The 12,499-nt window shown below is 45.9% G+C and overlaps 1 protein-coding gene across 2 annotated transcripts; it reads right to left on the bottom strand.

Annotated features, from left to right (window-relative positions):
* Window positions 1-3,312: 3,312 nt before the first annotated feature.
* tfap4 (transcription factor AP-4 (activating enhancer binding protein 4)) lies at window positions 3,313-9,907 on the bottom strand. Of its 2 annotated transcripts, none has more exons than XM_034539733.1 (7): window positions 9,520-9,907; window positions 6,588-6,753; window positions 6,403-6,501; window positions 6,035-6,205; window positions 5,776-5,922; window positions 4,276-4,443; window positions 3,313-4,168 (listed from the first exon to the last, which is right to left on the bottom strand). In XM_034539733.1, the coding sequence occupies exons 1-7, from the start codon at window positions 9,606-9,608 to the stop codon at window positions 4,010-4,012; spliced, it is 999 nt and encodes a 332-aa protein (XP_034395624.1). In that variant the 5' UTR covers window positions 9,609-9,907; the 3' UTR covers window positions 3,313-4,009. The 2 variants fall into 2 exon arrangements, with proteins under 2 accessions (XP_034395624.1, XP_034395626.1); XM_034539735.1 differs by lacking the exon at window positions 9,520-9,907 and adding an exon at window positions 6,821-6,922.
* Between the last annotated feature and the right edge of the window lie 2,592 nt (window positions 9,908-12,499).

Raw genomic sequence — 12,499 nt, 5'->3', positions numbered from 1 at the left:
ACGTAGAGGCCCTCGAGTCTACCTACAATCCCTGACAGCCAAACACTGGGCGGATTACCTCTTTATCACACTCAAGCAGGCACACTGTGCTGAACATAATCTCACACTTCCTCGGGAATCAAAATCTCAACTGTAAATTAAACCCCGAATATGGCAGGCGTTGTTGACTCGAGGAAGTCGGTCTCATGACAATCGGGAAGCGTGTCCAAACAACACAATGTGTTCATATCGGTGCTTTTGATGAGCTTTCATAAACTCTACTGCACATTAATTCTTTGTTAATTGGAGATGACTGACAGACTCTGGCACCAGTCGCCACCTTCTCATGTTTTTAAAGTGGGACTTTAAATGTCAGATGCGTCTTTGATGCAGCTGTCACCGCAATGGAAAAGAACCGCTTGACAGTACTTGAGCTGTTTAATGTCTGCAGGGTCTCGATTGTTGCAGGACTACCGTGTAAATGTTTCTTTTATCCGTAACAACAGACACAGCTATACAGTCTATGAGACACAGATAACTAGAACAGCTACAGGGAGCAGCGAGTGCCCATAATGCAGCGGGGTTTGGTCCGTACCCTGCAGTGCAAACCGGATAAGAACTTCTGTTCCTCAACAAGCCACCTTAATACCTCATGGGTTTGCTTTTTGGTCCATATGCCACAGCTGAATGTCATAATACTGCCAACTGTTGTAGTTTTGGACACTCTCTTATTAAACACTGCTAAAAGATACAAAAAATTAGAACCGATTGAGCCCCGGGGGACACACGAAAGAGAGTTTATTTCTGAATGAACGTGTGAGGGTGTGAACAAGAGGCCTGGAATGAATGAATGCATGTCAGGGGATGATGGCCAGGGATGCCACCTACTGTCCCTAGTGTACATTTGACTGTCACAGATAAGGTGGGCAATCTTAATTTAGCAATGAGCTGGTAAGCAAGAGAGGGCGGAGGGAGGGGGGGGGGCTTCAAAACCCCAGCCACCAATCAGGAATAGACACTTGTGCATCAACTGTGCTGCTTGAGTGACGGCCTACCATAACCAGAGAGGAGACATAAGCAGCTGGTTATGTCACTATTTGTGCTGTAAAAAACTGATCGCAACAAAGTCAATATTAAGAATACTTATTTTAAAAGAGACACACGCACACAATGGGCCCAATTCATAAAAAACAAAGTACAAACTTTATTATTCTGTCTTTACAAAAAGGCACAAGCCTCTTTATCCCCAAAACATTTCTCTTAAAAACAAAAAAAAGGAGACAAAATATCTTCTTGACAACCGTATGCACCGACAGGTCTTACAGAAAAGAAGTTATCGATAAGACAGCGGGGGGGGGGGGGGGGGGGGGGGGGGGGGGGGGGGGCTGCGAAACGTGAAGGGACACAAGAGATATTGACAAATGATACACAAAAGATAGCATAAAAGAATTTGCGAGAAAAATAAAATAAAGATGAGAGGGGCAAACGGGATGTTGGGAGGATACACAGCTGTGCGGCTTTTACTCACAACCTAAAAGAGCTTCAGCTGAGGAGATGCCCCTTTATACAAATGAAATGAAATATACTCCAGTATATTACAGTAAGTGCTTTGTAATCATGACCCCCCATTTAATGATCCCCAGGCCCACCCGTCTCACCTGACTAGCCGATATGTCCACGGAAACAGAGAGTAACACACAGATTGTTACGAAACTGGTCTGAAAACCATCGAATGCAGATACTCAGGAGGAAAAAGGGCTCTACAAAACACAGAGAGTGTAAAACACATTTTCGATATCCAAGGAATTCCCTGCCTCGAGTAATAAGTACTGGGAAAATGTCCCATGATTCAATTTGACAGTCATGTCACTCATTTCAGTGCGGCTGACATCAATATTTCTTTAAAGGGCAATTCCATGACGTGAATCATGACGTATGAGGTTGTGTTCAATTGAACACGTCATCTGTCCAGCAGTTCCGAGCTCCATCTATGCGATGACGCAGAGGACTCTTAATATGACGCCGTCCCTAAATGCAATCATAAAAAATAGCACTGATGTGTCAAAAGCGCTAAATGTACCCAATAGCTAAAAGAAACCAGGTTTCAGTTGAACCTGGCATGGAAAAACGTGTACAATTATGTGGAATGTCAACATTTCTTTGTGGAATTATTTCTCTCCCCCCCCCCCCCCACACACACACACACACACACACACACACACACACATCTGGCTTTAATAGTGCACGTGAAGGGGCCAACGGTCGGTCAGGACTGGATACGTGTTCCACTAGTTAGGGAGAAGGAAATATCAGGAGAGCTCGTGTTGTAAATGTATTAGTACACAAAAACCTGTTCATGTTTGTGGCAAACACAATACAACATAGAAAATTAGACGACACACCTGGGATTATATGTTCTACCACACCCGGGGGTATAAAACCTGTTAGGAAGGGCGAGGGGGGGACCAGAGGGATTCCAGAGGCCACCAACCAGCCCGGATCACGTGTTTAGGTCCATCTCTCAGGCCCCAGAGGCCGCGTTAAGGCTGGCTTCACAGCACCTCCCTGCACCCACGGGCCATTAGACCGGGCAAGCTGCCGCCTCCCTCTACCGGCCTCAATCTCTGTCAACCAACAGTTCCAGGCAAAAACATTTAAAAAGTATGACCTAACGTGTAAAAAGCATGGCACACTAGACAAAAAGCGCACAACAGAGACAAATGCATAGAGCGTGCGTGGTCAGCCCAGTCACCTCCATGGCACATTCTAACAATCTCACCGGGCGACTTTCCGTTGTATTTGAAGTGCAGTCGGCAACAAATGGACGAGAACCTACACGCTGATGGGCTGAATGAAACAAGCCTTTACGATTGCCCAAACACGTGATTGTATATCAGTCGTGTGTGTGTGTGTGTGTGTGTGTGTGTGTTGTGTGCACATGCACGCCTGCCAAAAGCTGTCGCAGACTGCCAGAGTCTGGGACCGCGCGAAGCTCGGCCGATTCAAAACGCTCAATGGGACACGCACACAAGTGGAAATCACTCAAAAGTGCCCACAGGTTAGCTTATTTTAGCAAGCTAGGTGCTTTGAAATTCAAGAGGGGAAGTCAGAGCACTGATATTTGTGTCAGGCCACGAGTAAAAAGAAGAACATGCCTAATACAGATGTGGGATTACTGGGAACCCAGCCCAGTAAAAAACAAATAAAAAAAAAATGGCATACAAAAAAAAACAAATTAAAAACAACCTGTAAGCGCACTTTCTCCTCCCGTGTGTGCACTAGCCATGAAAACGGTTTCATTTCCCATTGATGTCGTGCATGTTTTTGCTTCTCTCTCTCTCTCTCTCTCTCCGGTACAATCACTTTAAGTTGCTGGATCAGAGAGCTTTAAAGAAAACAAAAAAAACGTGAAAAAGTAGACTTCACAAGAGTAAAACGACATCTTCTTTCATCCAGAAGTCTAAAAAAAGGTGATACAGTCTCGTTGGCTCACAGTGTCTGTCCAAACCACTCAGAGAAGGAGGTTGAAAGGATGTTGAAAGGATGTTTATCTTAAACCAAAATGCTCCGGTGTTGGGTGGTGGTGACGCCACACTGCTGGGCTCTTTGTCTCCGGTTTCGTGGATCAGTCACATGGCGTCAGGGCCGAATGAAGAGGGCAGTCCACAGAGCCGTTATAGATCCGTCAGTGAAGTAGTTGCTCTAATAACCTCTCTATAGTATAATAAAGAGAAAGAGTTCATGTGTGTGAAAGAGCAGGGGGGGAGGGGGGGTTTAAGGTAAGCAGAAGAACAGACGCAGAAGAGATCGCGTGTATGAGTGTGAACCTATTTGGGCTACTGGAAAGAAAGAAAAAACTAAAACGAGTGCTTCAATGTGTCTACCAGCCCTATTAAAATGTCCACTGAACACGAGGGCTGTGGGTTTGAAGCCTCCTGCAGCCCCGGACTGCCTGGGCCTCGTGTGTGTGTGTGTGTGTGTGTGTGTTTGTGTGTGTAAGTGTACAACGTGCGAGACGTCAGAGATGAGCTCAGGGCAGTGAACAGTCGTCGGGCCCGTCGCTGTTTGAGGCCGTGTCAGAGGCCGCTGCGTCGGAGAGGACGCGACCTGAAGTGACGATGACCACCCTCCGCTGCTCTTCCTCACCGGCGCACCCTTTGCCCTGGGTGCCCTCGATGTGCTGGATCGCCTGGGAGACAGAGGACAAGCGATGTCAGTGAAGACAGCACCCTCTGGTGTTCAGATACGGACAGACACGCCACCCCGAGACGGTTCACAAGTCCACTCCGGTCTTACTTGAACAATGGTGTCCAGGTTGTGTCGAGATGTGGACACTGTGTTGATAACCGATGTCTGGCCCATGGTTACCACGGTGACGTGATGGGGCGGGGCAGGTTGAACAGGTGCGGGGACGATCACCGTGGCATGGTGTGTAGGTGCAGGGGGGGTAGCTGGGGCCAACACCTGGCGGAAAGGAGCAATTATTACGCAATAGTCTTGCGTCACCACTAGCCTGTTATAACATATTGTGATGGTCAAATAGCATTGTAAAGTAATGTTAAATGAAGAAAACACAGGAAAAATAAATAAATAATAATTAAATAAATAATAAACAATAATTAAATATAAAAATATATATATATATATATATATATATATATATCTCCATTACCGGACCTGGCAGTCTGCCATTGAACAACTCACAATTGTAATGTTCATTAAAAAGCTGCTTTTGTCTCTATTCATTCTTTCACAGTAACTAAATGACAAACTTTTAATTCTTTATCTCATATCTTTTCCAATAATACAGTTCAAATGTGATATTAGAGCAGATCAAGCTTTTAGCAAAAGAAGATGTGTTCGAGAGCATTTTATTTCCTGGAATTCCTCGTAACCGGGGAGGTCATTTGGTAAATTCACAGTGATATTGATTTGAGGTAAAATGGCTCAGATCTGCAGTCGATCATCTTTCATTACCAGCACCCAGCTGCCACAAGTAGTGGACGGGCAGACAGCGTATGCCAATCGATTTGGCATCGTGTTCCAGTCGGGCTGCAGAAACGGGACACCGTGGCGGTCCGGGCAGGAAGGCGGGACGCGTGACCACGAGACGAGCGAGCTGCTCGCTTTAAAAAAAACACGCTGAGAACGAGCCGCACGCTGGACACGGCGGCGTCCGCAGCGAGATCAGTTCAGGTGTCGGTAAGTGAGTGTTTTAAAATGTAATATGCTCCAACAAGACGGACTCAAAGGAAGTCTATAAGATGTTACAGCTACACACAGGGGGGAGGGGGGTGGGGTGGGGGGGGGGGGGGGGCAGCTGCCAGATGAATTTAGGCTAAAGAGCCTAATATAAACACTGGTTTTCAAAATGAAAATGGTTCGCATGAGTGTCAAATTCAAGATCGCACACGATTGTTTAAGAAACTCTATACGTTGGACACGGTCTATAAAGTACGCTTTTTTCTTCTCCTTTCAACCAAGGAAGTTGGTATGTTTTAGATGTTTGTTAAATGACTTCTCTGTTGGTTATTGAGACACAAGAAGACATATTTTGTATATAACGCGTTGGTTATTTATTCTGCCATTCCTTGTCTCACAGGGTGTTTGAAGAACCACCTGACGTGAGGCTGTGTGTCCCTCTCTTGAGTGTTTGGTTTGTTGTTCACACACTTTTTAATATAAGATTATATTCCATATCTGCCAGTAGATCTCACTTAATGCTGTGAATTAAGTGAAATTTATCAGCACAGTTCTCGAAAGGACTCGGCAGTGTATGTGCAACGTGTGTCCAACCTGCGGGCTGTGGGCTGGAGTGCGGTCCCTCTCCAGCTTGCTCGGCTGCAGGCGGACGTGGCTCTGGATTTGGGTCGGCTGCTCCTGGACCTGCTGGCTGATCGCTTTCAGTGTCTCTGGGTACAACTGGTCATCCAGGGAACGCATCTGACGCGCAGAGCAGGAGGTGCAAAGGTCAAAACCAGGTGAGCCACTGCATTTGTCTGGACGCAGACTTTTAGGATCGGCTGAAACATGTTGTGGTTTTTTTCCTTTTTACCTGATCCTCCAGCATCATCCTGACTGAGCGCTCTTTCTCCAGCTGCTGCCTCAACTCGATCATCTCCCTCCTCAAGTCCTCCGTCTTCTCCTCCTCCAGGATGTCTGGCGAGCCAATCCCTTCGTCTTTCTCCTCTGCACGCCTCCTCTTCGGGGAGGAACCACTTAACTCCTGGGGAGAGCAAACATAAATGTGATAGAGATATATATATATATATATATATATATATATATATATATATATATATATATATATATATATATATATATATATATATATATATATATATATATTTTAGATAAATACTTTAAACCGATGATCCTGACAGACAGGAAATCCCGGTAAAGCCGTTTCAGGTGATGCCTCACTTGTATGATTCGTTTGAGCTGACTGTTCTGCTGCAGGAGACGCGTCTTCTCCTGCTCCAAAGTAAAAATGTACTCTGCCGTCTGCTGCAGGATGGCGGCCTGGCGACGAGGGAAGAAGAAGCATGTGACCGGTCTGTCGTGAAGGTGCGCGTGTCGCGCCGCACGTCGTTCATAACCTCTCCTACCTTGCTGAGCTTCTCTCCGTCGCTGTGTGGGATGAGTGTTTTAAGCGACTGGAATCCAGAATTGATGCTCTGCATGCGCCGACGCTCGTTGCTGTTGGCGATCTCTCTGCGAATTCGCCTCTCTTGGTCCCGGGCCGTTTCTGGGGTCAGAGGAATGTTGGCCAGGCTAGGGGGAAGAAAGCCGTTAGGCAAGGTCAAAACATTTCAATAATACACTTATAGCCAATACTAACTTGTTGATTGACATCTATTTACAGGGCAGTCTACTTCCATTGGACCCATCCAGGCTGATGCCAAACATCACTTTTGTTGCGAGACTATATTTGGAAACCCGAATTTATCACAATCTTCCCTTTTCCACTCCCACTATATATATATATATATATATATATATATATATATATATATATATATATAGTTAAATAGACATTAATACAGCATTCAGGTAATCACAATCGTGTCCAACGCAGTATGTCTTGTGACGTCGTCTGCTGAGGCCACGGGAGATATTTGCATTTCTGCCGGCATCTTTGCTCCTTGCTTCCGAGGGACTAACTGTCATCTTTTTATTTAAACTACTTTATGCCCATAAACATATCAGGTCTTTGTCATCTTTGAAAGACACATCACGTACGGTTGTATTTTAATTCACGGACCTCTTAATATCTCTTTTTTTTGACAGCACATTAACATCACAATTGGACCACGAAATGCAAAACGCATTCCTGCTATTACAGAGGTATTGAGACGTCATTGGTCTTTGAAGTATATCAATTACTTGTTTCCTGTGTAGACAATAAGACAATATTCAAGAATCTATATTATACATTGCATCGCGATCCAGGGTTAACTGTAGTAAGTATTCTTTAACCCTAAAAACAACCCTTGAGCATGAACCCCTGCACGTGTCCTTCTCAGGTGTCAGAGTGACACATTAACGTGTATGCAATGAAATCCAAAAATGATGCTTTTGAACGGGAGTGTAAATGTTTCACAAGACACCTTACAAGCACATCTTTACAGTTTACCGCTTATAACTAAAGATGAGATGTAATTAGAGCAGCACGCAGCCTGCTAATATCCCCCCCCCCCCCCCAAAGCTGTGGTGAAAAGAAAAAAAATATGCTGCAATTCAGTTGAGGGGAAATTGTAAGCCAACTTCCTCTCACATACTTTGTATCCAGCTCAGTATCTCTGGGACCCTCTCTAGCCGAGCTCTTATCTGTACTGACTCAGCTGCCTCAGTGCAAACACTGGAAACAATTGTGCAGACACAGACGAGAAACGGAGTGTGTGCACACACAGACACACACACACACACACACACGCTTAACAACATTGCAGCGGCATAACCAGCATTTACTGCCACAGCGTGCCCAACTGGGCCTAGACGTCACCATATCACACAAACCACTACAGAGAAACCGCCTGGGACCCAAATCGAGTATGTAGAAGATGAGCACGGGGGTTTGAGTGCCAGGTAACTAAATCACAAACAAATCAGATCATTCCAAAAGTACACTGACAATCAATACATATGTCTTTAAAAAAAAAAAAAAATATTGCAATAATCTCAAGAGTAAACTACATTTTTCGGACTGTCATGGGCAGTCCCCCACCATTTCATAGTCCAAAAATGTTACCTAAATATAAATCAATAATTCAATGACCCAATAGTTGTTGGGCTGAATTTTAATAGTAAACACAACTGAAGATGCCAGACATGGAAATAGAGTTATGAAGACAGCTGAAAGCAAATCAAGAATTTTCCATTCATTTTAAGTCAAAGAAAAACATTTATGACAGTCCGGGTTAAATTGGGGGAGATTTAGTCTCCGCACTAACAATGAGGATTTAAAAAAAAGGACTACATCTCCCACAATGCCCGCGTCACTACCGACAGCCACCAGCAACAGTAGCGTATCCCTCCGCGTCCCTCGTTAAACAGGGCTGCGGACGTATCGAAAGGCCTTCCGTGGCACGCACACACACACACCCCCTTTCATTAACAACAACACTTTTAATTTATCTTCCTCCACGCGAACGCTAAGTGTGCTTTTACCGGAAATATACACATATAAATATATACATGTTGTGTGTATGTAAAAGGCCGAATTACCCCCCCTTCCTCATCACAGAGCCCTACGCCACCTCCGAGCAGACTGTCCGTGCCCTCCGCCATTATAACAATGCGGCAGGCAGCATGGCGGAGGTGCGGGACGAAAAGACGCAGTGGAGGCGAGCAGGACGCGCACTGACGCCGGCGCACAGCCTCGCGGTCCCCAGTGGGGGCCGTTCCCACCGCGGGGGTACATTTTCACATCAGAAATAAAAACGAGCAGGGCGCCATTAACATGGAACAACCCCCCCCCCCCACCCCCCACACCCCACACATCACGTTCAGCTCAAGCCACAAGCATGGCCGCACTACCCACAATAACTTCACATCGCTCGGCGCAACACCGTCGACACTGCACGGTGTGCGCGGCGACACCCCCCCCCCCCCCCCCCATTTTCACCCCGAAACTCGGCACCTTTCGAGCCGCCACCGAGGGGGTGAATTTGGAGGATAAAATAGAGCGTCGCTGCGCTCTCCGTGGCGGAGGGGTAACGTGGTGCGCACGGAACCACGTGGTTTGTGTTTGTTAAGACACCGAATTCACCCGATTTCGCAACGAAATGCGCGAATCGACATCGCGGGGTGGCCGCCGCGGCGCGAGGCGGACCCCCCCCACGTGCTCGGACGCCGTATCGTGGACGTGTTTTGATGACATCTGCGTGCCCGCAGCTCCCCCGTGAGCGGGGTCGCGTACACAATAACAGATCGGGTCGAGCACGTTGCCTCCAACGCAGCGGCTTTTAAAGTGCGTCCTTCTCCGCGCAGGTGGGAACGATGCGCGCAGCGCGCCGGGCGGAACGCACGTATACACACCTGCAAAGACCTCCGATCACTTCTTTCTCCGTTTTCCTGAAATGTTGCAAGGAGGGCACCTTCTGAGCTGGCACCATGAAATACTCCATGCTCTCCTCTCGCCACTTTGCCCCCCCCACACCTCTCCTAAAAAAAATTTTTTTTTTAAAACAGCAAACAGTCTCCGTAGAATAAAAGAAAAATCCCGACGTCAGAGAGCATAAATCCGGGGATCCTCCGAGAATGTGTGAGCCTCTAGTTCCAGACTGAGAGTTGTAATGTTACTCGACTTCCAGCTGATGGGGTTCCCTCGTTGTGTGTGGCTCTCTACCTCTCTCTCTCTCTCTCTTTCACCCTCCCCTCTGCTTTTCTCTCTCTCTCTCTCCCTCTGCATGACCGTGTGCGTGCATGTGTGCTCGCGCGCGTGCGTGCGTGTGTGTGTGTGTGTGTATGCAGCTGATCGGGTGGCTTTCAAGGCGGGAAACAGCTGGTCGGAGTCACACTCTTCCAGAGAAAAGCCTCCTTCCGCAGAGACGAGGCACTGCATGTAAACAAAGGACTATTTAGCGCAAACGCACGCACGCAAGAAAGCGCACGCGTGAGGGGTGAAGGGGATTATGTTGAATACGAATTACAGCGAACCACGAGGCTGCTAATGTAGGATTGGATGCGTTGAGTAAATCAATCAAAAACACGTTTCCCCTTATATAGTTTATTTATAACTAATTGCATTTTAATACTGACATTAAGTTGACAGGCATGATTATGAACACACACACACACACACACACACGCTCACGCAAGTACAGCAATAACCTCCACGTAGGATGCGGTGTGACATTGATATAGTAAATAAAAAGAGGGGCGGACACTCCAACAGCTGCGATACGCGAACAACAGGGATCAGCTGACGCGTCAGCGGAGCTGCGCAGCAACAGCCACCCGGGGGGGGGGGCTTTTAGGGACAGGCGTGCGGACTGACACACAACACGACCCAACGTGGACGCCGATCACCATTTTGGGTGTACCGGTGGCAGCTAAGGGACACACTACAGTGTGTTACCGTGTCCACGCGCGCGCAGCGATAAGATCCACAAAATGGGTGCATGGTTGTTGTTTTTTTTGCACCCGGAAACATGAAAAGCTGCAATCCTTGTGGATGCACACGGTGGTTCTCACACAGCTGTTCACACATCTGGATCGGCCACATCGCAAGAAACCTGTTTCTAAGAGAAAAGAGGACACTTAAAAAAAAGAAAGTATTATTCTATCTTTATTTAAAAGGCACCATGTACAGTTCAAACATGAATGTCACCATTTGATGCACTGTACCAGATTGTAGCTGCAGCTAATTTGCATCTGCAGTCCCTTGACAGACCATAACAAACATAAAACAATAGCAAACAGTACATGATAAGACACAATACAACAGTATATGTGGTAAGGAGAACACACAATGCACACAATGCAAAGCTACAGTACAGCACATTAAACACAAGTAATATAAACTATTACAAGTAAGTAATAGAAACCATTAAAAGTAAGAAATACGAACCATAATAATTTTGCTCAAAAAAGGCAACATGATATTATTCATCTTACAAACTAATATATAAATTCTAGGGTCTAAACACACACGTTGACCCAGCCCAAATAGGAAAATAAAATATACGATACGATATTTAGTAAGTTCTAGTTTCAATTATTAGATAAAGTCTTACTTTATGGTACACATTGCGACCAGTAACCTATAAAAAACAAGCTAAATCCAGAGCACAACATGGTTTAATATTACGTGCAATACCAAAATGCACATTAGCTCCAGGCAATAGTTGCACAATTTAGCCTATTAATAGTTAACTTAAATATGTAAAACCCCTGAAACCTGATCAAGTCATATTTGGAATGTTTTGGTCTCATTGGGGGGGGGGGGGGGGGGGGGGGGGGCACTGGATTGGTGAACTTAGCTTCTGAAACCAAAACACACACCCCTGAGCTGTTGAAATTACATTTGAAACTAAGGTCTAAAAATATTGCTTCTTTACAGATGGAATATCCATTCTTGGACTCATTATTTTAGAGATATTAAATGATTCGAAGATCATGGCTTTCCTTAAAATGGACCAATCGCTGAGGTTCTCCTGGGTTAATTCAACCTCCTCACAGGCTGCTTTAGGCCCTCTGGTGGTGGCACAGATGTGCACACCAGCATCACTGAGACGCTGCTGGACTAAACAGAAACATCTGTATGCAACATCACTTTAGTTTAAACGGTACCTTTCCATGTTGCCTCGAAAAAAAAATCAGAATGACATGTACCAGTAAAACCTGCTTTAGCAAACAGTAAATGCGAAATATTTGAGAGGAATAAGTGCATGTCCATTGCTGCATGTGGAGTAATGCACATGTGGGTGTAATGTAGACTCTAAATTGTACACATAATAGGACACATGCATAACATAACATGCTGTACATGCTGTGAAAACAGACTCATTCTTCAGATTTAAACATTGTCCCAATATTCTCTCCTCCGGGTTTACTGTCGCACATAGTTGCAGGTGTTGTATTAATTTATGGGGTTGGAAATATAATTACTTATAGCAAAAGAATAACTTTTTTTCTTTGTACTGTGTGACACAGTTTTCCCTATTAGTGGCCAGCATGAGAACACAGTGAAGTCGAGGGGCGTTACCGTTCACGAAGGCCTGTTGATGGAGGGGAGCTGAGGCGGAGAGACGGCCGTGAGGACGGGGAGAGAGGGAGGGAGAGTTTGGAGAGGAGCCGGGGACTGCCCATGGTGGATGGGCGGAGCAGTAAGCATGCGCTGAGCTGGCAGACTCTGGGCTGGTCCTGACGGGCTGGCTGGGCTCCGGGCGGCTGTCTATGCGCTTCAGACGGTCTTGGGGAGACTACCACGAACACAGCGTCTCCTCGAGTGCTCACAGACAATATTAATATTAATAATAATAATAATAATAATAATAATAATACAAATAAAAAA

Source organism: Cyclopterus lumpus, chromosome 8 (assembly GCF_009769545.1).
Source record: "Cyclopterus lumpus isolate fCycLum1 chromosome 8, fCycLum1.pri, whole genome shotgun sequence".
In the NCBI taxonomy this organism is placed as follows: Eukaryota; Metazoa; Chordata; class Actinopteri; order Perciformes; family Cyclopteridae; genus Cyclopterus; species Cyclopterus lumpus.
Note: the sequence above shows the minus strand (reverse complement) of the source record. Positions and strands in the feature narration are given on the sequence as shown.

Bases quoted from the DNA above. Each gene is read 5' to 3' on its own strand.
- tfap4 (XM_034539733.1), bottom strand. From the start codon at position 9,608: ATGGAGTATTTCATGGTGCCAGCTCAGAAGGTGCCCTCCTTGCAACAT. The intron at 4,444-5,775 runs GTTGGACACACG...CCTTTCCGCCAG, and splicing joins CTCCAGCCCACAGCCCGCAG to GTGTTGGCCCCAGCTACCCC. The intron at 4,169-4,275 runs GTAAGACCGGAG...TCTGTCTCCCAG, and splicing joins ACCTGGACACCATTGTTCAA to GCGATCCAGCACATCGAGGG.